The sequence below is a fragment of the Ochlerotatus camptorhynchus genome, unplaced genomic scaffold (assembly GCF_037179485.1).
Source record: "Ochlerotatus camptorhynchus isolate MF236.1 unplaced genomic scaffold, CSIRO-AGI_Acam_v1.1 ptg000568l, whole genome shotgun sequence".
NCBI classification, from domain to species: domain Eukaryota; kingdom Metazoa; phylum Arthropoda; class Insecta; order Diptera; family Culicidae; genus Ochlerotatus; species Ochlerotatus camptorhynchus.
In genome coordinates, this window is record NW_027041049.1 from 240,576 (window position 1) to 267,036 (window position 26,461).

Consider the following 26,461-nt stretch of genomic DNA (forward strand, 5'->3'; position numbering starts at 1 on the left):
CCGCCCGGACGCTTCGTTCATGTGGTTCCTGAATCCGCTCAAATCGATCCGGTACATCGTCTGGCACAATTACAAGTGGCGCATCATCAAGGGCCTGATCATCCTCGGGCTGGCCATCCTGCTGCTGCTGTTTTTCTACGCCATTCCGGGTTACTCCGTCAAGAAGATGCTCGGAGCGTAAGTGAATCGGCAGGAAGTCGGAACTTTCTCTCGCTCTTGAATAAATTTTCATCTTCCGATTTTTCTTAAGCGATCATGCACAAACAATCACTGACACACACACAAACTCACCCATGTTGACGGACGTCAGGTGAAATTTGTAAACAACAGGTATTGCTTATGAGTTCCCTTCTTCCGGAAGGCAAAGCCTTCCGGTGTTCCGTTTTCCAAGACTGTACCCTACCTGATTTATTGTTTATTGGAGTGAGGGTTTTTTTTCCTAATTGATTTTAATCGTTTTTGTATGAAAAGTTTTGACTGTTTTCTACTGTAGAATCACGAGAGAATAACATCGAATGACAGCGTTCTTGCATATCAGTATTAAAAGACCATCACTTTTTCAAATCAAAGTAGGCGCTTTAGTAAGAATGGTAATCAAGTCAGTAGAAAGAAACGCGGTGTACAAATATTAGAGAAAATTTAACAAAATACAATATGAATGACATTTTGTAAATAATGTGAACTGAACTGTCATCGTTTTCTCCAATCGAATCATATTTGCCATTCAACTTTATCTTCACAAAATTTCATCCAATTTTGACGCACGTAGACAGACAGAAAACAACGCAAACAGTAAGTAGATAACTTTTAAACTTCCCAAAATCAGAATTTGCCAACTATTTATCTTCAAACAATCCACCATCTGAGCTGATTATAGAAAAAGCTAGTAGTTAGTGTGCGATCAAACAAATCAATAGATATCAAATCCCTCATCATATCGCTCAACAATCTTAGAGAGAGACAGAGCTTCAAGTCAGACCAATCAGTACCAGTACCATGTTAATCATTGTTAAAAATTGATAGACCCCCGAATTGCACAACATTAAAACAAGAATATCAAGTTTTTAAACGTAAATTATTGTTACTGCATATTTATGAAGATGAATTTTATTCCTCAACCAACTCCAGCAGATATCAAAGCGCGCGAGTGTGAAAGGTTTTAAATCCCGTTGAAGAAGCTATAGTTATATTTGGAGTTTAATTTTCGTTTGCCTTTGACATTGGAAGTAGGCTCGAACGTCTCAAATGTCACTTCCTCTAGCTCCGCAACAACACGACTTCATAATGGATTGTTAGAAAACGAAACACAGATACCTATACTTATACACAACTCTAAAGCTTTATTTCCTCTACGGATCTACACCTTAAATATGAATGTAAACACCAAAACAAAAACAAAACACGATGCAGCTACTCTCCCAGAGAATCAATCCACCTGTACTACCGACAAGGATCAAAATATTGCTCTTTAATATTAGTAAAATTCTAACTTACAAGTTAATATATTCCAAATTTTAAACACGTACACAAATTGACAACACAAACACAAATAAAAAAACAAAACTTTACTTATGAAGCTAAATAAAAACAAACATTCCAGTGGCACGGCCTGCTATTGATCGATCCGAACCTCCACAAATATGGCGTCGTCCCTGATGTAGTGCTCCGATCGCAGCACCTGGTGCGGAATGTGAATGTACTGATTCTTCTCGTAGTTCTGATGCTTTCTCCGAGCCAGAATGGATCGGCTATAATCGACCGCTGCTTTAGAGCGATCCTGTGGCTGATCCCGAAGCGCTATCATCCCACTCAGTACGCACGGCCACTCCAGCAGATTGTCGTAGTAGCCGCCTACCACGACCAGTCCCACGATCATATTGCGCCCCCGCCACGTACCGACCCCATTGAGACTGGCCTCCAGCTGCCAAACCGGAAAGAAAGAAATGTAAACAAAACATCCATCACGCATCAGGATTGAACTCACCCTCAGAGTATACCCGAACGGTTTGTTGCTAAACATTGGACTCTTCATCATGAACTCGCTCTGCTGCGACTCTTTGAAGCGCTTATCGAACTGATCGATACGCCAAATCAGATGCCCTTGGGTGTTCTGGATCACCACCAGCTTATCCTGGTGCTGCAGGTGCACCTGCAAATCGTCCAAGCTCTGCTTCGTGTAGTAAGTTTCCCGACGGTACTTCTCCAGCGTTTTCTGCGTCTTCTCACTCGCATCTTCCGTTTCGTTGACAGTGTTCAGGACGCTCTTCAGCTCGTAGTCCAGCTTCGCTTGCTTGTCCAGCTGCTCCTGGATCACCAACCGCATCGGATCCATCTCGCCCCGCAACTCGAACATCTGCTTCTTAACCTGTTCCTGGAATATGCTGCAAGTGACCCACAGGTAAGTAAGAACTTTTGAAACTTCCCCAATGTATCAACCAAACTTACCGAATCGAGCTGTGATGATCTTCCAGAACCAAGTCCACCGTTTCCATCTTACTCTCAAGCTCCCCAATAGCTGCACTGTTTCTTCCCGCCGATCCGTTTGACTGCGCAGCTTGAATTTGCTGCGGCGGCTTCTGCGCCAGTCGCAAATTCTCCACCTCCGTCTGCAAATAGTTCAGCCGACTCTCGATCATCACCATCTTCGCATCCTTCGGTTTCCCACCATCACCATCCACCTCAACCTCCTTCTTCAGCTGCCCTTCGATCTGGTTGAACCTCGTAGTCAACTCCAGGCGCCAAGCTTCTATTCGCTCGAACTGTTTCATCAACCCATTGATATCCACCTTGCATCGTTCGACATCCACGCACCGGCTGTCCGTTTCCTCGTTGATGACCTTCTTCAACTTGTTCAGCACGTCCCCGACCTTCGCCGTCCACTCATCGCCCAGCTGCGTTCGCTTCTTCAGCTGGCCGATGTCCGTTATCAAAGCCAACCGCTGCCGAATTTCGTCATTCAACGTTCCCCTCAGGGCGATGATTTCCTGTTCCAGCTCGAGGGTCTTCTCCTGATTGGCGGGCAGCTGTTCACCAAATCCGGCCGGACAACGGTTCAGATGGCGATCCATGTCCTTCAGGGCGACGTACACTCCGCAGCCGTTCGAGCACTTCTGCAGTACCTGACCGCAGGCGGCTATGTGTGGCTGGAATTGGGCGTTGTAAAAGTCAACAGGTTAGTTTGGAAATGATATCTTATCGCTGCGGCACACGCACTCGCATGCGCGGTACTTGAAATGGAGGATTTTTCGCGGGAAAAGCATGGCTTTTCCAAACGTTCGGTATGTGAAAGACCTTTACCTGAAATAATGTCTTTTAACTGAAAGTCAGCTAACTGGAACCAGTTTCAGTTGAATGATACGTATGTGTGTGTGTGTGTATTCCCTCTAACCTCACTGGTCGGCAGTGTCATTATGGAGGAACTCTCTCTATAATGTCGCATTTATGGTCATTGTAGACAGCTTTAGTCCGGGAGTTAGAAAGTGATCCAGCAACCCATTTCAGAATGTCTGGAGAGTCACGCCCATTCCGGGGTTACTTTCACTTGCAATAAGCCCCGCATGTATGCATCACCGTTATAAAATGGATAATGGTATTACATACACGCTTCCAGGTTCGAAAATATTCTTTTGAAACCTGGCACGTGTGTAGTTTATGTTTATTTTTTATTGTGAAATGTATTTGGACTGTTCTCAACATGTTAATTTGTCCTCCAATCCATGGGTTCCGTAATTTTGATTTTCTCTAAGCTTTGCATCTCATTTCGTGATGCACCTTTGTCGTAATACTTCCTTTAACGAACACAAATTTTCTTGCATTGCCATGGTCATCTGGGAGGAGGTTCGCGTCTAGTGCTTTCCCCAGGAACAGTTCGCGGCCACCAACTGCCACCCGTCCAGTCTTCGACGTATCCAGCGAGGCATCTTTCATATTGCTCGCAATCTCTGACACCGGCGAGAGACCAGTAGCCGAGCACTTTTGCAGGCGGAAAACTTGCTGATTCACGGCAACGTCGGCCACCGAATCACCACCAAAAATTCGCGATGGACACATTATCCACACGTTCCCGGGCTAATTCACCAACCGGACCGATCTCTCAATAGAACTACACGCCGAAAGGGTAGCATCCGAACTCGGAGAACCGGGCTCCCGGGAGGCAATGAAAATCTACACTGAAGCTGCGTCGTGTATTTTGGAGGTTATTTTCAAGGTCAACCGAGCCACTCAAGGCAAACTCAGGCAAAACACGATATATCACTAAATTATAACTTTATGAACACTTGAAACTAAATTTCAGTACACTACACAAATTTAACAAATTTAAAGCCAAAACGTGTTTAATTCGCTTACGAAAAATACGCAGCAAAAGAAAAACACGTCAGCTTTCAAGCGCGGCCTACTGCGATCAATCAAGTTTCAGTTGAATTATACGTATCTGTCAAAAGCGGCATATCCAAATTTCAACAAAAATCAGATGCGCTGCGATGCGCCGGTGGTGTAGTGGTAAGCGTGACTGCTTTCTTACCCCAATGAGTCTAGGTTCAATCCCAGCCGAGGTCGGTGGGTTTTTTCTGAGGTATAAAAATCTCTGGTCACGTCTTCGAAAGGGAAGTAAAGCCATAGAGCTAACTCTAAGACTAGAAGGTCCCGAAGAAACGTGGTCAACTTTTTGGCTCAGCTCTGGTACTATCTTCGGTCCCAAGCTCGGTCCCAAGCTAATCGATTCACCTTTCGAAACATAGGAAAATCTACTAACCCCTCATTTTATCTGTCAAACTTTCATAGCAAATCAAAACAAACATAGTGTAGTACTGGAATTTATACTAGAATGGGGAACGTTAATCGATTTGCTTGGGACCAATAGGCTATTCAAGTAGTGAGCCAATTTAAAATCGTTAGTTTCGTATTGATTGTTGGTAAAGCCGTTGGTCCCGGCCCATGTGTGTTTGAATGGGTGCGATATCCTACGCAAGTGTAGAAGCTGCCTTCGTGCACATTCGATTGCCGTCAATGGATGCCAATCGATGTCCGTCGGTGATTGGCACTAGATTGCGGAACAGAGATCGACGTTAAATAAATGAAAGAAGAAGAAAAAGCTCTGGACAACTGGTTTGACATATGCAATGCAAATCAGTTAGTGGATGCCGTTCGCATGATTTGACCGCCCATGGTTGCTGCTCTGTTATTGTCTGATCAACTGCAATTAATCATGTTTTGTTGTTTTTGACATCATCCACATCCAGAGGGCCATTCACTTTCGAATGTATGGGAATGGTAGGAAACCATTTGGAAATGCATGAAAATTTTCAGTTTTTATTCATTAACGTCTTTATGGGCAGTTTTACATGCACAAAAATTGAACGAGTACATTTCTATGGTGATAAGGTAAACACTCGTTTATTTGTTTCCTTCTGTGAAAGCATGTTTAGTCACCAATCGTGGATTTTCTGATATTCTCCATACTGCAAAAATGATTTTCCTACCACTGAAGGGGCGACATCTCTCGGATCTTCAGTATAGCTACTACTCAAATCATATAATTAATTAGGTACACAGAGAACAAACAGATGATGTTTGGGACTAACATTCATCCTCAATGTGTAAAAACTGGAGATCAAATATTTAGCAATACCAGTGCTGGCCGGGATGATACCCCTCGGTTCGTTAATCGATTCGGATATAAATTGGACATCACTAGATGAATGTGAAACGTCATTTCAAATATCTAGATAGAACAGGAATTAGGGCGTAGCAGCTTTTGTAAACAATGGCTTCTATCGATGATTTCTAGGAACTCAAGGCACGCCCACACAGGCCAACATAACCATCGGATAGGGGAAGTCTTTCCCTACCTGTTGAGGATGTTGGTTTGCGTGGACGAGCCTTGAATTTATAGAAATCATTGATAGAAGTCATTGTTTACAAAAGCTGTTAGGCCCTAATTCCAGCTCTATCTAGATATAAGGGCCGTTCATAAATAGTGAGAAAATTTAAAAGGGACCGGGGCTAATCACAAAATACGTCCCATGGTAACTGAAATAAACACGAGTGCTGACAGGTTGATACCAGCGCTGGCCGTGTCCGGATGCAGGACAAATAGGGAATCGAAAGGACTGTGTTGACGTGATACTCGTTGTGAAGGAAACCGAGAAGTCCTCTGCGCTTCCACGAGAAATCACTGGGATGTTGGATCATTCCGTCATCAAATGCCTCCAATGTTAAACAAATTCCCGATTTCCATTTGACGTTTGGCAGCTGCTAGCTTCTGGCACTTGAGAAACTTGAATTAAGTCCTTCCTCGGCATAACATGATCGCACCGAACGATGGGACGTTGAGGGTTTGGTGGCTTGACAGCAGTTAAAGGAACGCGCTGGGGAATATTACAGGACGTAGAGCTTGTAGCTCCTGCACTCGCTGAGATCCAATGATCGTCCGTTACTGTTGATTGGCCAACATCTTGAAGTTCGGTTTTGGTGGCGATACAGAACCGGACAATCGAATCCAGGTCCATCTATGGTAGTTCTTGACCGGATCAGCACCCAAGTGTAAATACAACACTGAACGACGCCATTTCATTTAAACAGTCAATCACAGGTAATCACTGGAACTTCGAATAACGAAAAATGTGCTCCAATTACAAGACAAACTGTCACTCATAAATTATTAATTTTCCCAAACTTTCAAACACGACAGAGAAAACAAACGTCACGTCCGTACGCACGCACAGCCTACTCTCCACTCTCAGTTAGTGGATGCCGTTCGCTAAATGAAAAGTACAAATGCGAGTAAACGTTCAGATAGCGAACGATGAGTGCTCACTTGTCATTACTCTTCTGTTCATTGTTCATGCCTTGTTCCGACTGGAGAGTTATAACATGTTATAACGGTTGTCAAATAATTGCAACACAGAGACCACCATCAAGATAACGCTTATAACATGTTATAACTCTGTAGTCTGAACGTACTATTAAGCTCCATCGAGGAGAATACGCGATTGAATCCAGATATTCGAGAGTGTCTATGTGGGAGTGAATTCAATCTAGCTGGCAACAGAGTTCGTTTCTTTCGTAAGGGCTATTTAATATCGCAATTATAATCAATGCCTTCTTTCGCAATTTTTTTGAGAATGAAAACTCACCCAAGTAAATCAAAACAACGATTGTGTAGAACTAGAGTCTCTCCATCTGATAGAATTGGTGGTTTACATGGATAGGCAATGAGCTACAAAAATTTTACGAAAGAAGCATTATGAATGCTCACTATTGAATATTCAGATTATTATTGGTTTGCTCCAGCGGACAACGGACATTGGCGAAGCTAATAAGGGTGCCGCCTGATCTTCTCCAGAATGACCTAGCCCCCCCTCCAGAATTTTTAGAAGATTTATATAATTTTAATTATTGGAATTAGAATCACAAAAAAAAAAAAAAAAAAAAAAAAAACAAAAAAAAAAAAAAAAAAAAAAAAAAAAAAAAAAAAAAAAAAAAAATCTGGCAAGGGCCTGGATCATTCTGGAGGGAGCCAGAGGAACCCTAGGCACCCTATTAGCAACGCCATTGGCAACGGAATGGTTTTTGACTGATCTCTAGAATTCTAAATCTGTGGTATCCAGTTCCGCACTGTCAGTTTTCGTTCCACAAAAAGAACTAGAGGACGGTCCGCAGAACTAAGGAGTACTATGCCGTAAAATATTTGGAAAGTTCCTGAAGACGGTGTCATCTGAGTAGGATGAAGTGCTCGAAATAGATTCCATTTCGGTATGCAAACCCTCTCAAAGTCGTGTTCAAATGCGAGAAGAAAAGCAGAAACTTTATCCCCTGCCTGGATCGAAGAAAACGGACGTAAAGCTCAGAATTGTTTTGCTGATGGTATGCGGGGTAAGGTAAGGGCACAGACAAACAGACATAACTCTTAGAAAAAAAATTCTTCAAAAATATCGTCAAGCGTATTTTGCATGCGCACTAGCACCATGTTTCATCCACATTCCCAAGCAATGTTTTGCAACTCGTGCATGTAATTTTTTCGCTAGTTACTTTTCCCTCGTTCTGTCAACGCGTCAGCTGTGTTGAATAAAAACAAAACAGATGGAAGTCAGTGATGTCGGTTCCACGAAATTTTCCGAAGATCTATAGAATTGATTGACTTCTGCAGAAATACGGATCCGTAGGAAAAAATCTCAGAAGCTATGTCTTTTGTTTGTGTTCAGTTCACCAACAGCCGAACTGAAGAAGAAGCAGTGTCTAGCAGTGAGCAGGAAATGTATTGCTAACGCCCGCCCCTTTTGCAAAGTGAGTGAGACTGGGAGCATAATAGCAGGGGTACAACTGTGAGAGAACGCCCGCCCCTTTTGCAAAGTGAGCGAGAATGATAGCTTAAAAGCAAGGGTACAACTGGGAGAGGACGCAACTTTTCGTTCAACCGTCGACTGTGTCGCACCAAGCAAGTGCAAAGAAGCCCATCCAGGGAGCATAACAGAGAGCATCTGCGGTATCGCGATTAATTTCACCGTACGGTGCACATCGAAGTAGAGGAGAGCAACAACAGCATTGGCGTTGACGAGAGCTCTGTAACTCTTTACTCCTATGGAGAAATCCCATATGTAACTGTCAGTCTATGTGTGAAACATGGCGGACTTTTTCTTATTCTCTCACTCCAACGCAAAACCTCATAAGGAAATGTCAAAATGTGTGTGAAGAAACGTCACTTCGGTACTGGTGTCAAGGCGAATAAAAAGGAATGTGTCCACTGCGGTGCATTCTCAACAAGGAAGAGCTAGTCGATTGTTTGCACTTCACTCATTCAGTCCAGTTGATGTACATTTATGGTTCCAACTGAGGCTCGAATAGTGTAGTAGTCAAGCAGTTTAGTCCGGTTTTGGCTCGCTCAGTCGAGTTGTTCGAGTTGCGCGTTTGTTCGTGTCGTAGTGCCGGTTTCATCGTGTGATGGGAAGGCAGCGCTCCCGGAGCAAGCTCCGTGAGAAAGCGGAGAATAGTGGTGAAGGTAGCTCGTGCGTACCTATCACAAATAGGTACGCTACTCTTCCCACCGATGTTGGGAATGCCCTACCAGCGGAAGTGAAGCGGACGAAGAAAAGGAAGAAGAATCAGGGCCAGTCCGATGGTGCGAGTGGCCGTGACACCATGACGAACGTCAGCGACATCGGTGAATTCGGCGTTACCGTCGAGCATGAAAATTCTGCCGTCCCGAGTACGGCAAAAGTCAAGCTTCCTCCACTGGTGGTGATGAAAGTGCCACTCAACACGCTCATTAGCGATCTCACATCGCTGGGCGTTGCAGCTGAATTCAAGCTGAGCAGGATCGGCACCAAGGTGATGCTGCGTACCAAAGCGGAGTACGAAGCAACCGTGAAGTACCTGAAGGATTCCAGGGCGGAATACTTCACACATGACATCCCCGGTGAGAAGCCCTTCAAGGTAGTCATCAGGGGCTTACCGAACTTCAACCCCAAGTCGATCGAAGAAGAACTTAAGGACCGTTACAAGCTAGCCCCAATCGCAGTCTTCCGGATGACGAGGAGAGACGAAAACGTGAAAACGTACCCGGATTGCCTTTTCCTGGTTCATTTCCAGAAGGGAACGGTGACGCTCAATGCGTTGAAGGCCATCCGCTCCATCAACTTCATCATTGTTCAATGGGAGCCATACCGTGGCGGCCGTCACGACGTCACCCAGTGTCAGCGTTGCCTGAATTTCGGGCATGGCACCCGAAACTGCTACATCAATCCGCGCTGTGGCAAATGCGCCCAAAATCATGTTTCCTCCGAGTGCGTTGTCGACGAGTCGGAAACATGCAAATGCGCCAACTGTGGTGGAGCTCATCAAGGGTCCGACAAACAGTGTCCCAAACGCGAGGATTTCAAGCGGATCCGAAAGCAAGCGTCCACAAGAAGCCAACCAGGACGGAAGAAGGAAAACACTCCGGCATTCAGGGTGGAGGACTTCCCACCTCTTCGTGGTACGCAACACGGTCAAGCAAATCCACGGGTGCAATCCGGCCCCCGTCAAGAAACGTCTGGTGCCTCAGCTGGACAAAGCTCTCCATCCCCCCCTGGATTCTGGAGACAACCAGAAGCACAAAACGCCAATCCCGATCTCTTCTCTGCGGATGAGCTGATGAAGATTTTCGTCGACATGACCAGCGCTCTTCGTCAGTGCCGCAACAAACCCGAACAGATCCAAGTGCTCGGTAAGTTTATCATTCGGTATGGCGTCTAAACCGTTAACTATAGTCACGTGGAACGCTTGCTCTGTACGAGCCAAAAAGTTCGAGCTTGCTGACTTCCTCCGCAAGCATAGTATCGACGTGGGCCTCCTATCAGAGACCCATCTAAAGTCCGGCGACAGCTTCTGGTTGCCTGACCACAACATTATTCGGCTTGATCGCACCAGCTCCAGGGGGGGTGGTGTTGCGGTCGTCGTCAAGAAAGGAATAAAATACCACACTCTGTCTCATATCCGCACCTCTATCATCGAGGCCCTTGGTGTGGAGGTGGAGTCGTCGACTGGATACGTCCAGTTCATCGCCGTCTACTGCCCTCGACAGTGTGCCGCCAGCAGTGGACTAGCGGCTAAATTCAAAAAAGACCTGTCCACCATCACCCGTACCGGTTCCTGCTTCGTAGTTGGAGGAGATCTGAATGCTCGCCATGAGGCCTGGCGGAACTACCAGCAGAACCAGAACGGTCGTCTGCTGTTCGACCACTCACAGCATGGGCTGTACTCCGTTTGGTTTTCGGATGAGCCAACATTTATCTCACCGGCTGGCAACCCATCGACGCTAGACCTGTTCCTGACAAATATTGGCTTGTCCAAGCCGGTAGCATTGAACGAACTCAGCTCCGACCACCAACCGGTGGTGGCTGAACTGGGCTGCAACGTGGCTCCTGCGTCAAGCCTGCGCAAGGACTACCATCGCGTAAACTGGGCCCAGTTTGGACGCGTGGTAGACAGGCACATCATCGACAACCCGTCGCTTGACACCGTGGAGGACATCGACCGAGCGTTGGAGGGACTCCACCAAGCCATAACCGTGGCTGACGAGGCGTGCGTCCGACGAGTTCCTGTGAGGGGTAAGTTTATTGCCATTGATTCCCACACCCAATTACTGATTCGCTTGAGAAATGTGCGTAGACGCCAGTTCCAGAGAACCGGAGATCTAGCGAGGAGACGTGAAATGGCCGATCTGAACAAGGAGATTGCTTCCAGAATGGTCTCACTCCAGAACGAAAGTTTCGGGCGGCTTGTCCAAAATCTGGACGACCGCTCCAGACCATTCTGGAAGGTAGCTAAGGTCCTAAAGACGCACCCCAAACCCATTCCTCCACTCAAAGATGAAAATGATGACGATCGGCTCATAATCACCCCTCAGGAGAAAGCAAATGCGATTGGTGAGCATATTGCCAAATCGCACTTGCTTGGCTTCAACATCCAAAGTCCGCTCGAAGTTCAGGTAGAGCAATGCGTACTCAACCTTGATTCCTCCCCTTGTGCCATCCCTCCGGAGGATAGAATCACAGTGGAACAGATTTGCTCAACGCTGAAATGCACCAAAAACATGAAGGCCCCCGGGTTTGACGGAATATTCAACCTAGTATTGAAAAATCTCAGCATGAAGGTTCACTCTCTGCTGGCTGCTGTCTTCAACAGATGCTTGGAACTGCACTACTTTCCAAGTATCTGGAAAACAGCGAAAATCATACCTATCCGCAAACCCGGGAAGGACCCAACGCTAGCTTCAAGCTACAGACCAATCAGCCTCCTTTCAGCGCTGAGCAAATTGTTCGAGAAACTTATTCTCAATCGTTTGCTCAAATTTGTCGAGGAACACAACATTCTCCTACCGGAACAGTTCGGGTTCAGGAAGGGGCACTCCACAAATCATCAGTTAGTACGGGTGATGAATAACATCCGAAGTAACAAGGCTGTATCCAAGTCTACAGCCATGGCATTATTAGACGTTGAGAAAGCGTTTGATAATGTCTGGCATAATGGGCTTGTATACAAGCTTTGTAACTTCAACTTTCCTTTGCATCTTGTTAAAATCACCCGTAGCTACCTCCAGCAAAGGTCGTTTAAGGTATCGTTGAATGGTTGTCTTTCAGACACGTTTTCCATCCCAGCAGGAGTCCCGCAAGGCAGTCTGCTGGGCCCCTTGCTTTACAGCATTTACACATCCGACATTCCTCCCCTTGGAGACGGTTGCGTGTTTTTCCTGTTCGCAGATGATACCGCAATAGCCGTCAAAGGAAGGATGCCTCGTGAAATAACGAACAAACTTCAACGATGCCTTAACGCCTTTGCTGATTATGCCACCACGTGGAAAATCAAAATCAATGCTTCCAAAACACAAACAATCATGTTCCTCCATCGACAATCACCCAAACTAAAACCGGCTCCCTCTTGTACTGTAATCATGGATGGCACAAGGGTTGAGTGGTCCGCCGAAGTAACCTATCTCGGGATGTTGTTTGACGAAAAGCTCCTATTCCGCTCGCATGTGGAGAAAACCGTAGTCAAGTGTTCCGCCTTGGTTAGGAGTCTGTATCCGCTGATTTGCCGTAGATCCCGCCTCTCAAGGGTGAACAAACTGGCCGTCTACAAACAAATCATAGCACCTGCGATCCTCTACGCAGCTCCGGTGTGGGAATCATGTGCACAGACTCACAGGAACAAAATCCAGGTCGCTCAGAATAGAGTGCTGAGGATGGTACTTGATCGTCCCTTCGACACTAGAATAACAAATTTACATGAAGAGGCAGGCATTGCCATAATAGATTCCAAAATTAACGAAATTAAGACTAAATTTGCACAAAAATGTAATTTATCAGAACATGCTTTGATAAGCAATTTGTATATAGTAGGTTAGGTGTACATAGTAGTTGAAGGTTAGTTGTAGTTGTAAATAGTAGTTATAAGTAGTCTCCTTTTTCCAATTCAAATCAAACCAATCCCACCAAGGTGGTCATACTTTAAAATAGACCTGATAGGACTAGGAACTGTAAATAATAATTAAAATCTCACTGTACTAAAGTTGAAAAGACGCATCTGTGTCACTTGAAAAATTCATACATGTAAACCACACAATCACAAGAAATAAAGATCATTTAAATGGCAAAAAAAAATGCGGTGCATTCAGTATAAATTTAGCAGTTGAAGAGAGAACATTAACATTAAAAATATGTAGAGAAGGAAAATAAATCAGTGTGAAAAGTGAACTTCTCCCGCGCTTTGCATCCGATCTCCGAACGTCCAATCCAACACTCCACAACATAACAATAAGAGTTTTAGAACTTTCAGCCTTTTTCAAGGCACAGCGAGTTGTTGCAAAAATTGTTGCTAGCCAAGCGGGCTAGTCCAATCCAACCACGTCGTGGCTATCCGAGTAAAGCCAAGTCTAGGTGTTCGGGCCAGCTGCCCTCCTGGGAAGGAACGCGAGAGTTCCTGCTCCCACCCGGCTCGGTTCCCGAAGGGAATGCGAGTACCGTCAACCGACCAGTGCAGTACAGTCCACCGTAGCTCGATCATATTTGGTCCTTCGAGCCGGATCTTCAACGTTTCGAGTATCTGGATGCGGAATGGATAGTTCGGGATCGGAGTAAGCACGGAGAAGATAGAAAGAACTGAGTGAAAGTACAAAAACTGTGAAAAACCGCTGTTAAAATTGAGAACTGAACAATATTGAGTGAAATAAGTGATGAACCTAACATAATAGTGAAGTGTGAAACTGTCAACAAAAAGAACACCACAGAAGTTGTCAAAAAATGACAGTGAAGAATCAGAAGCGGAATTGAGCATGCTGATCCATATGCGAGCCAATCGCCAAGGCAATGTGACGCGCATCAAAAACATCTTGAATGAAGCTGATGTGGACCGAACTGAGCTCACACCTGCTCAAGTAAAGGTCTACATAAAGAAGGTAGAAATTTCCTACACCGAGTATCACCAATATCACCAGCAAATAATGGCGAGTGTACCACTGAACAGGCGAGAAGAACAAGACGTGAAGTTCCTGAATTTCGAAACTTTGCACAAGCAGGTGTCGACCATTCTCGAAACTTGGCTCGGGAATTTAACCTCACCTCCGCTATTTCATGAGCAACAAGCCATCCCATTGGCCGTGAATCAGCAACCCATTGTTATCCAGCAGTCCCTACCTCGTGCCATTCCCACGTTTGACGGGAGATACGAGAGCTGGGAAAAGTTCAAGATAATGTTCCGGGACGCTGTGGATCGCACCAACGAAGCACCAAGGATCAAGTTATATCACCTCGAGAAGGCTCTCGTTGGTGACGCTGCAGGACTAATAGACGTCAAGACAATCAGCGATGGAAATTACGACCATGCCTGGCAACTGCTGAATGAACGGTTCGAGGATAAGCGGCGCATGATCGATATACATATCGCCGGCTTACTAGGAGTGACACAATTGTCGAAGGAGGGATTTTCTGAGCTGAGGGCGCTGGTCGAGACTATCAGTGGTCATGTGGAGAATCTTAAATTCCTTAACCAAGAATTCACTGGAATTTCGGAACCTATCGTCGTGCACTTGATCGCCCGAGTCCTGGATACTACAACGAAGAAACTGTGGGAGTCTACAATACGAAGAGGTGAGCTTCCCACTTACGAGAATACAATCCAGTTTTTGAAGGATCGTGTCTCAGTTTTGAAGAGATGTCACAGTTTTAGCGAGGAATCTAGATCTCAGCGAACAACTGTAAAGCCGCCTACAGGAAAACAGGCCACTCCAAGAGCCAACGCTGCAACCACGGATCAGCGATGTAACATGTGCGGAGAAACCCATCCGACATTCAAGTGTTCGTCGTTCAACAGTCTTACTGTAAGTGACCGACTTTCCAAGATCAAGGAACAAGGTGTCTGCTTCAACTGCTTGGGGTGGGGACACAGCGTGAAGAACTGTCCATCAAAGAAGTCGTGCTCCAGATGCAACAAAAGACACCACACATTGCTTCATTTTGAGAGCCGTGCCAGTCCACCGAAATGAAGTTGAATCCCGCTATTTCAGTTCATGTTCCAAACGAGGCAGCAGAATCCAGCGCGAAACCTACAAGTCAGCCGTCGGTAACTGCAGCACACTCCAACAACCTGATGAATCCAGCGAGTCAGGTGGTGTTGCTCACTGCCCTTGTCGATGTTTCTGACCAACGGCAACGCCCTCGTGTGTGCAAAGCCCTGCTAGACTGTGGATCCCAGGTGAGTTTTATCTCCCAATCATTTGTTAACACTCTTGGTATTCATGTGGAAGAAGTAGGCATTCCGATAACAGGCATAGGTGGTATAAGGTCAACAGTTAGACAAAAATGTACCGTAAACGTCTACTCTAGATGCAATGATTTCTCCTTCGCTTTGAATTGTTTGGTTTCGCCAAAAATCACGGGGCACGTTCCGTCGGTTAAGATAAATTTGGAAAATTGGGAACTTCCTCCAGGTCTAAAACTGGCCGACCCATCCTTCCATGAGCCTAGTCAAGTTGATTTGCTTATTGGAATGGACTGGTTTTACGATCTCATGAAACCAGGGTGTTTGAAAATCAATGACAATCTCCCTAGACTTCACGATTTCCAACTGGGATGGTTAGTGGGTGGAAAGCTGTTCCAGGATTCCTCTTCCAATCTTGCGATACATTCATGCGCAGTTCGTGTGGATCCAGTGGAGGAGCTCATGCAGAAGTTTTGGGAGGTGGAAAGCGTGTCACCAGAGACTGTTCCATCATGCGAGGAGGAGCAATGTGAGGGACATTTTGCTTCAACCTATCGCCGAGATGATAGTGATCGTTATATCGTACAAATTCCATTGTAGGACATCGCTTCGCAGCTATCAAATTCTCGTTCCATGGCCCTGCGAAGATTTTACATGCTCGAATCAAAGGTACAACACCATCCAGATTTGAAAGCCCAGTATGATGCCTTCCTGGACGAATACGAGGAGCTCGGACACTGTCGGGAGGTGAAGGAATGCGATGACCCACCTGGATTGCAGACGTGGTACCTTCCCCACCACGCAGTTCTGCGCCCTTCGAACACGACGACAAAATGCCGAGTCGTTTTTGATGCGTCGGCAAAGGTCTCCGGGTTGTCCCTAAACGACGTCATGATGACAGGATCCACCGTACAGAGCGATTTGCTCCAATAATGTAGCAAAAATGTTTCGTCAGATCTTGATGGACCTCATCTTCACTGAATTTCAGCGTATTTTTTGGCGGAAGTCCCCTCAGGACCCATTGCGTGTTCTTGAGCTGACGACAGTGACATATGGTACGACGGCGGCCCCCTTCTTGGCAACGCGGGCCCTTCTTCAATTAGCACGGGATGAACGAGACAAGTTCCCTCTCGCCTCAGTAATAGTAGAAAATAACTTCTACATAGACGATGCACTTTTTGGCTCCGACGACTTTCAAGAGGCGTGTGAACTTTGAGACCAGTTGAAAGCTTTACTGCAGTCCGGTGGAATGCATCTCCATAAGTGGTCATCCAACGATGAAAGGCTTCTGTCCTCCATTCCTAGTGAAGACAAAGATCAATATGTTTCAATAGGCGATAGTGGAATCAACGAGGTCATCAAGACATTGGGATTGATGTGGAATCCATCAACTGACGAATTTTTGTTTCGATCACAGTCTCCAAATAGAATCTCCAGACCCACAAAGAGACAAGTTCTATCTGAAATCGCCAAGATTTTTGATCCCCTCGGTCTCATTTCTCCGGTCGTGGTAGTAGCTAAAATCCTAATGCAAAATGTGTGGATCAGCAAGCTGAAATGGGACGATCCGTTGGACGAGAGCCTCATGGAACAGTGGGAGAACTTTTTGACATCGTTGCCGACTTCTGAGCGACTTCTGAGCAAATTCGCATCCCACGTCAAGTGCTATCAAGCGGAGTGGTCTACTACGAGCTACATGGGTTTGCGGATGTCTCGCAAAAGGCCAACGGTGCTTGCGTGTATGTCAGGTCAATCTTGTCAAATGGCAGAGCATCAATGAGATTGGTCAGTGCGAAGTCTAAAATTGCACTTATCACGCCATTGACTATTACGAGAAAGGAGTTACTTGCAGCTCTTCTTCTAACGAGACTAGTTACTAAGGTTGAAGAAGCTTTAGAGATGAACTTCAAGTCAACAATCCTCTGGTCCGATAGTCAGGTTGTACTGGCATGGTTACGCATACCACTTACCAGCCTACAGGTATTTGTTCAGCACAGAGTTGCCGAGATTACGTCCAACAGCCATTTTGTTTGGAAATACGTTCGCACTGACCAGAATCCAGCGGATACTGTGTCACGAGGACAATCTGCCAAGGAGTTAGCTGGAAACAATGTTTGGTGGAATGGACCACACTTTTTACGCACCGTCGACTACTTGGAAGAGAAGATAGCTACGCTGAATGAGTGCGAAATTCCTGAGCTAAGAAATCAATTGTCCGCATTACCGGTGATGAACTACGACGAGATTCCATTGTTGACGAAGTTTAATTCATTTAGAAAGTCTCAACGAATCGTGGCATACCTGTTACGCTTCATAACAAACGCTATAAAGAAGAAGGAAGATCGGCTGCTATCTCCGCACCTCACCATATCGGAGCTTCGGACGGCATCGAATTTGATCGTAGGAGCTGTTCAGCACCAGGAGTTTGCCAAAGAAATCGAGTGTATTAGGTCGGGAGAATCCAATCATCCTTTTAAACAACTTGAGGTCGTTTCTAGACAATGATTTGCTGAGGGTGGGCGGTCGAATCAGCCAGTCCCAACTACCATTTGAAGTGAAACATCAGCTGATATTACCTGACAAAAGTCCCAAAGTTCGTGGTTTAATTGCTGATATCCACCGAGAAAGCCTACATGCCGGATGCAGCAGCGTTCAATATGCTATGAGACAACAGTTCTGGTTGATTAATGCGAGATCTACAATCAGAAAGGTGTTACGAGGCTGTGTCACTTGCTTTAGGGCAAAACCTACTACAATTGATCAACAGATGGGAGATTTACCGTTCTACCGCATTTCCCCGGCCAAAGCCTTCGAGAGAGTCGGACTTGATTTTGCGGGCCCGATTTATGTCAAGCAGTCAGTGCGGAAGGCTACTCCAGTGAAGGTAACGAAGGCCATACATTTGGAAGCTGTGGAAGATTTGTCTGCTGATTCGTTTCTGGCTGCATTTCAGCGCTTTGTGTCCAGACGAGGATTTCCGGAAAAAAGTGTTCAGCGATAATGGAACGAATTTCATCGGAGCCAGGTCTGCGCTGCGGGATCTGTATCGACTCTTCAAGGAGGAAACTACCCAAAATAAGATTTTTGAGTATTGTCAAGCAAAGCAGATCGACTGGAATACGATCCCACCAAATGCACCACATTTCGGTGGTCTTTGGGAGGCTGGAGTAAAGAGCGTGAAGACAGTGCTGAAGAAGGTTCACCAAACTCTATCAATCCATGGTGAAGTATTGAACATCAATAACTGGTAAAAATTGATAGAATATTACAGTCATCAACATGATTTGTTCTCGAATTCTGTGTACATCGTACAACGTAATATAAGAAACGGAATGACTAATGTGCAGCAGTTTTGATGTACTATTCAACAACTTTTTTTTCTGTATTTGTCAGACGTGGTATGTGTCTCCAGTGGATGCCTTGACCACTTATCATTTTCAAAGGCTGACATCTACTAACTAGACGTGAAAAAAACTGACATAACTGATAAGTTCGAAATGTGGTGGCTTGTTCAATGCTTCAGTGGCGCCACCATGACAAATGCAAGCACATTCCCAACTAAAAGATTATTTGCGATGAATGTGATTGTGAGAGTTATGTCTGCTTGTTTGTGGTAAGGGTAATGCCATAGGTAGCTCTAAGACCAGAACATCCCTAATAAATGTGCTCAACTTTTTGGCTCAGCTGTTGTGCTATCTTCGGTCCCAAGCTAATCGATTCACACCTCGAAACATAGGAAAATCAACTAACCCCTCATTTTATCTGTCAAACTTTCATAGCGAATCAAAATAAACATAGTGTAGTACCAAGGGGTTGGTCACTCTACACAGTGTGCCAAAATCAAACTTGGGCACCCCCGGGCGTCGTCATTGACGCTGTTTGGCACCCATGGTTACAATTTTTATGATCTTTAAAGTTACTGGCAACACTGAACTTTTTCTGCGCTTCAGTGTGCATGTGTCAAAATTTGTTATTGATGTTGCCACAATATAATCAAATTATTTTCAAAACAACCGTGAATCTTCAGCAAGTCTCGCCATGGATTCTCAAAATCGTTACACCCGTGACGGCAGTCGCATCCACATTTCCTTCCAGACGAAGAACAGATGACAGCGGTATCTTGACCTGACCGAGGTTTTTGGCCATGGCTACACGAACTAGCGATGCAGCTCTCACGGCTGCGGCTGCTTCCAATTCTGCTGCTGGTCTGTCTTTTTTTTTAATGAATTTTAGAGGAGACGGACCAGCAGAAGGAACAGCAGCAGCAGCAACTAAAGCAGAAGCAGTATAGGAAGCAGACGCAGCCGTGGGAGCTGAATCGCTTATTCGTGTAGCTGTGGCCGACGCTGGAATTCTCGGGCCGGTCACGACAAGCCGTGCTTGAGTTTTAATCGGAAAGTCAACCAAACAAAAACTATACCATCCGACCATTCGAACTGCTCGAATACATTCATCGCCACCGCTACTACACCACCAGCACTTCATGATAGCGTTCACCGCCAGGGCTACGCTCGGGAACTCGACCAATCCGGAGGAGGAAATTTCCGATATCAGCGGGAACATTCACACTTGCGACGGGTGGCAGTCAGCAGCAGATCCTCGGACGGCATACGGGTGGGGTATTGAAGAAGTGGAGAATGTGATTTTTGCTGGCCTGGGAAGTGATTGTTCTTGGAGGCGTTGTAGACCTTGAAGCTGATCGAATTGTGCGTAGGGTGTACGTTCGACTGGTTCGACTGCGATGGCGTTCCCATCTAGATCATGGCGGCACCCTCTTTGGTCTTCAGGAACTTTATTCTGACAACATTTCCATACAGGAAGGACAGATTGAATAGCTTATCGGTTGGCTGTGTTGTTATCGAGACTGTAGACCATCATCACTGCGCCCTGTTGCTGTGCGGGTTGAATGAAGTTGACTGGTCCGTTTCGGATCAGCGGTGCGTCCTTCATCAGTCCGACGTGTGTTCCAGCCGGTGTTGGTTTCCAGTTCTCCGATGGATGATACTCGGGCGGTGACAAATTCGGTGCAAATCCTCCGCCGGCTCCCAGAAGGACTGGTTGACTAATGATTGACGCTCGTTGTGCGGGGTCGGCCTACCGCCGAAGATGGATGTTTTTGAAAACATTGAAAATCAAAACAAAAACAAGAGCTGTTAAAATACCGGGTTGCCAAACAAGGCATTATTCACAAGCAAACAAAAGTCAGTTCAATTACTTCTTCTACTTCATGGCACTGCCGATACAGCTGCGGCACACTGAGGTACACTGAGAAAAATGTTTGTTCTATTTTAATAAAACACACTAGATTTAGTTTAGTAACACTCCAATAGTCTCTTTATTCACTAGCGAACTGTACTCTTCGATACGCAGTAGAGTTATGAATGAATCAACAAAAGCATGAATGAAGTGAGAGGCAAGAGAATGAATGACAACCCAGAAGGGGTGCACATACTCTGTAGGGATGTTCAAGTAATGCAACATCCTCCCTGTTTCAACAAAACATCACTTGTACTCAATAACATAGTCCATCAGCTTCTCTGGAATACGAGACACCCGTTTCGGACGACTGTTGATGGAACTGGATGCTGAATTCAAATTCTCCTTAGGCTTCGGTGACTGACACATACGAGGCGCTGCGATCGGTAGAATCGGCGAAGTCGAAACTGGCACCACTGCCTGAGCTGGTGACTTGTTGTGAGAATTCTGGGTGAGAACTGATTGAGAACTGTCAACTGGATAACTGCAATTTTCTTCTTCGTTTTCTCCCTCCGATGGCTTTGGAACTGTGTTTGTTGTTAAATTTTCTGCCGACGATTCGGGTTCCTTACGCGGCTTCAAGTGAATCAAACTCCGACGATAGTTGCTGCCATTCACATTCACGGTGTAAGACCGATCACTGAGGCGATTGGCAACGGTTCCCGGCGTCCACTGTTTTGAAATTTCCGGATTCATCTGCACATAAACGGGTGATCCAGTCTGTAGGTCAGGTAGGTTTCTTGTTTTTCTGTCGTAATTCAATTTAATCTTCCTTCTGTTCTCCTCGATTGCTTCAGGAACATGTTCGACAACTTTCGGCATAAGATTCGCCCCGGATGTTGGTATTCCACAACGTGTAGAACGAGAAAACAAACGAGCAGCAGGACTAGAGCCAATCTTATTCGGGATGTTCCTCCAATGCAAAAGTGCATACCAGAAGTCCGTTCCGGTTTCCTCCGATTTCTTCAGTAAGCGCTTTGCAATCTTCACGGCTGCCTCCGATTTCCCGTTAGCCTGCTGATGATGAGGAGCCGAAGTGATGTGTTTGATGTCCCATTCCGTTGCAAACTTCCTCATTTTCTGGTTGAGGAAGTTCGTTCCATTGTCGGTCAACAAGGTTTGTGGTTTTCCATGTCGAGCGAAATTTCTACTGCAAGCTGCTATAACCGATTCCGGTGTCAGATCCTTTAGGATATCCACCTCAAAGAAATCTGAATAGTGGTCGACGGTGACCAGGAACTTCTGATTGCGACCACGGAACTCACTGAAGAAAACATCCATCGAGATCAACTGGAACGGATACAGGGGAATTTGATGACTCATCATGGGTGGATTCGGCTGCGACGAAGCAAATTTTGCGCAAACCGGACAACCTTTCACGACATCCTTGATTTGACTGCTCATGCCTGGCCAAAACAGGTTTGCTCTAGCCAACTTGAGAGTCGCTTCACTCCCATTGTGACTAACGTGACACTTTTCGATCATCTCTCTTCGCAAAGCATGTGGAACAAGAATGCGATCATGTCGAAAAACGATTCCATCCTGTACTGATATCTCATCCCGATACCCGAAATACACACGGAGTCCATCTGGTACTTTATCAGCCGTTCCAGGCCAACCTTGCTGAACAAAAGTGATGATGCTCTGCATACAAGGATCCCTCACCGTTTCATCCATGATCTCGTTCAGGCAACTGTCCGATATGTTAAGAAACTTCGTAAGCTCCAACCCTTCGACATCATCAAACACTTTGTAAATGTGCATCTTGTTATATTCGTCTTTCACTGCCTTGTCATCGAACGGTGCACGGGATAGCGCATCAGCCACAACATTTTCCTTTCCTGTGACGAACTCAATTACCAAATTGTAACGTTGTAGGTTGAGCAGCATATGTTGCAATCTTCTTGGAGCAGACAACAAAGGCTTCCGGAAAATGCTGATCAAGGGCTTATGATCGGTCTTCACAATCGTTTTCGGATTTCCAACCACAAGTTGGTCGAAACGAACACACGCAAACAGAATCGCCAACAGCTCCTTCTCAATCTGCGCGTAGTTTCGTTCAGTCGCAGTCAACGTCCTTGAGGCATAGCCTATTATTCCTTCATCCTGGTAGACAGCAACTCCCAATCCAAAGCAACTTGCATCGCATTCAATGGTCAATGGTTTTCTTGGGTTATAGTACTGCAAGGTTCCAACGTCTGCAACCAAGCCCTTTACTCGGTTGAACTCTTCCACCTCAATATTCGTCCAGCGCCAGGGAACTTCATCTGAAATCAGCTTACGAAGGTTTGTCAGGTTGCTGCTAAGATTTGGAATAAATCTGCCCAAATAGTTCACCATTCCAATAAAACGGTGTATTTCCTTCCGGTTGAGAGGTGTAGGAAAATTTTGGATCGTAGCAACCTTCGACTCATCTGGTAGAAGACCTTTGCTTGACAGGACATGTCCGAAGAATTTCGCAGACGTTTGGCAGAGCTTGAGCTTCGTTTTGTTCAGTTTTACGTTGTGCTCTTCCAGGCGAATTAGAAGATTCTTCAAGCATCTGTTGTGGTTAATGAGCGCTTCTTGCAAAGTTTCCCCAACTCCAAATATCAGCAAATCGTCTGCCAAACATTCGACTCCTTCGAGACCCTGGATAACCTCCTGCAGCTTCGTCTGGAAGATTTCAGGAGCTGATGCGATACCAAAAGGCAGCCTAGTCCAACGATACCGACCGAAAGGAGTCCAAAATGTTGTAAGCTTGCTGCTGGGTTCGTCGAGCTCTACGTGCCAAAACCCTTTCTTGGCGTCCGCAGTAGAAAACACCTTCGCCTTGCCCAGCTCAGGAAGAATTTCATCCAGTGTAGCAAACTGTAGGTTCGGTCTCTTCAGCGCCTTGTTGAGTGGAATAGGATCAAGACAGATTCTGATGCTTGAAGATTCCGGGTCACCCCGTTGCACAATCACAATGTTGCTGACCCAATCGGTATGCCTGGCTTCCTTCACGATCATTCCCTCCTTCTCCAATGATTCCAATTCGTTCTTCAACTTGCTTCTCAGGGCGATCGGAACACGACGAGGAGGTTGGATTGAAGGTGTAACAGAATGGTCTACCTCCAACGATACTTGACCTTCAAATTTTCCGTAACCAGAAAAGATTCCTTTGTGGCCTTGGATAATCTTCTCCGCTTCGATCCTGTGAACATTCAACAAGTTTGGCGAATTTGCTTCATCAGACTTACCGAATGTGACCGATTTGCAGAACTTGACGAAGCCCAGAACACGTGATGCCTTTGCCGACAGTAGGGGGCAATGGTCCACGTCCACAACTTGCAGAACCAATCGGTATCGACGCTTCATCCGACGGCACGGTATCTTCACTTCCCCAAGCACTTTGATGGGATTCCCACCGAAGCTTTGGAGCTTGTACGTCGACGGCATCATCTGCGGGGTTTCCTCTCCTGTGAGTTTGACCAACCAATTATGGCCAATCAGGCTGGTATTAGCTCCGGTGTCCACTTCGCAAATCACTGACTTCCACTTGTTATCAAAGTTGAGATCCAACTCAGCCATCACGCCACCTCCTTTCGATGAATTATCGAAAATCTTGCCGATTTCGTATTCGTCCTCGCTTGCTTCCGATGAACCTTCATTGCAAGAAAGTGCTTGCTCCTCCGAATCAGTGCTTTCGTCCTTCACCTCCTTCACCTTACGAGACTTCCTGTTCTGGAATCTGTTGCTGGCCTTGCATACCTTTCCGAAATGGTTCCTTCCGTTGCACCTATGGCACCGCTTACCAAGAGCGGGACAGGAACCTTTAGAGAAGTCATGACGGTCTCCGCAGAACTTGCACCGCTGTGATTGAGGCTTGGAACGGAACTTAGCTTTCGCGACTTTGTTCACCTCTACTTCCGGATAGAAAACTGAAAGTTCCTGGGACCGCTTAGTCGTGATCTCCTCCGCTCGACACATGTCTATCGCTTTCGTCAATGTTATGTCTGCAATGCTTAACATTTTTGATCGCATACTTGGCCACTTGTTGGACGTGACCACCTTATATGCGATAAGGTCCGTCTCTAGCACTCCGAGTTTAGCCATTTTTGCCAGAGTCTTGAGACGAGAGGCATAATCGTCGATTGATTCTCGAGTCTGCTGTGTCGTAGAGAAAAAGTCGAGCCGGTCCACTATGACATTCCTCTTCGCAACAACCTTCTCTCGTATGGCGGCCAATGTGGCCTCCGGATCTGCACCTTCCGCTGCTGTCAACTCGAAGTTGAAGTATTTTTTCCTTGCCGGCTCTCCTATGACCGACAGCAAGAAGCTTACCTTCTGTGGGTTTTCTTCTGGCGGCCACCGATCCATACCAATGGCCTTAGCGTAGTCTTTCCAGCTTTTCTCAAAAAAATCCATGTTTTCCTGCATGTCGCCTTCCACTGCTAGCGGCGATGGTTGCGGAACCTGCACATTCGACGCACTTGGCCGCTGCATCGCTTGAGCCTGATTCTGCGTCGCTTGCATTCCCTCCATCATCTTCGTAAACATCTGCATTTGTTGCTCCAACAACATTTTCATTTGATTTGCATCCATTTTTAAGCGAATCACTCTTCACTCCCGATCCCGACCGAAAAATACAAAATGGCCGCTGACACGACGCGACTTGAGAACGATTTTCCCCGGACCGATTTCCGATTCGCGATTTCGATAATGACGCGAATTTTCACTTGAAGCACACGGTAACTTCTGACACCATGTTCTATTTTAATAAAACACACTAGATTTAGTTTAGTAACACTCCAATAGTCTCTTTATTCACTAGCGAACTGTACTCTTCGATACGCAGTAGAGTTATGAATGAATCAACAAAAGCATGAATGAAGTGAGAGGCAAGAGAATGAATGACAACCCAGAAGGGGTGCACATACTCTGTAGGGATGTTCAAGTAATGCAACAATGTTGGCGCAAATTAAGTGTGTAGAGTGACCACCCCTTGTGTAGTACTAGAATTTCGACTAGAATGGGGTACGTCAATAGATTTGCTTGGGACCAATAGGCTAGTCAAGTAGTGAGCCAATTTAAAATCGTTCGTTTCCACCGGTTGGTATTATCGTTAAATGATTTATTAAGAAGTTTGGTATACACATTATGAAAATATCTATAAAAATCGACTTTAGTGCACTCGATGGGCAATTTTGGTTTTGTGAGCGTTCCGTAGACCATGATTTAAGCTTGAAGAATCCTATAAAACTTATACAAAGCTTGCAGTGTTACTTGGGATGTTTGGTTCCGGGCTCCCATAAAGGTAAATACTGGAATGATTGTACTTCATTGAAATTAAATAATACAATGTGTGTTCCGTGCTGTGGCCTTTCATTTAAGGTGAATCACGTGGATTTTTCAGATATATGGCAGTAACATCACCATTGACGTTAACTGCCAGTCAGATAGTTGCGACAACTCTGTTCGATTAATGGCTCAGATTTGACAGGAATGGGCTTGAAATCACTCTCCTATTGTCCCAGTTTCTATTGAATAATCACCTTTTTTACTTGAAACGAATATTTTCACATAAATCACAGTAACCGAACGCCGTTTGGTCACGCACCGTTTTCGGCATCGCCGTCGTTATCGCACCTGTTTGCTTTGACCTAAGCGTAGTTAGTTGCACATTATCAGCTCAAATTCCACCGTAACCGCGTGAGTAATGTTTACCTTTTTTCGTAGCGCAACTATCAAAACACACACACACATACACAACCACTGATAACACGTTAGTCGTCGCCGTCGCCATTGATATAGAACACAATCATAATTTTCACTTTCGTTTCGCAACCCACATAGGCTACAAAATTGCACAAATCCGATAAAACTTACCTCGATTTCATTGTTTTCGAACCACTCGTTGCAGTAATAGCACGATGCTTTGTTAAACTTGACCGTTGTCGATTTGGCTGACATTTTTCCGGGCTTAAAAAAGGAAAAAACGAAAAACAAA

At 45.6% G+C, this 26,461-nt stretch overlaps 2 protein-coding genes across 3 annotated transcripts in view; one reads left to right on the forward strand and one right to left on the reverse strand.

Moving 5' to 3' along the window:
• The window catches only part of LOC135713553 (otoferlin-like), a 144,613-nt gene extending 143,069 nt beyond the window's left edge, over window positions 1–1,544 (forward strand). For both annotated transcript variants that reach the window (XM_065236676.1, XM_065236677.1), the window contains exon 17: window positions 1–1,544. In XM_065236676.1, the coding sequence (XP_065092748.1) occupies window positions 1–181 (181 nt within the window). In that variant the 3' untranslated portion in view covers window positions 182–1,544.
• LOC135713556 (TNF receptor-associated factor 5-like) lies at window positions 1,318–26,454 on the reverse strand. Its single transcript, XM_065236679.1, has 4 exons — window positions 26,341–26,454; window positions 2,446–3,143; window positions 1,985–2,381; window positions 1,318–1,921 (listed from the first exon to the last, which is right to left on the reverse strand). Exons 1-4 carry the CDS (start codon window positions 26,422–26,424, stop codon window positions 1,613–1,615), a joined length of 1,488 nt encoding a protein of 495 aa, XP_065092751.1. The 5' UTR covers window positions 26,425–26,454; the 3' UTR covers window positions 1,318–1,612.
• Window positions 26,455–26,461: the final 7 nt, after the last annotated feature.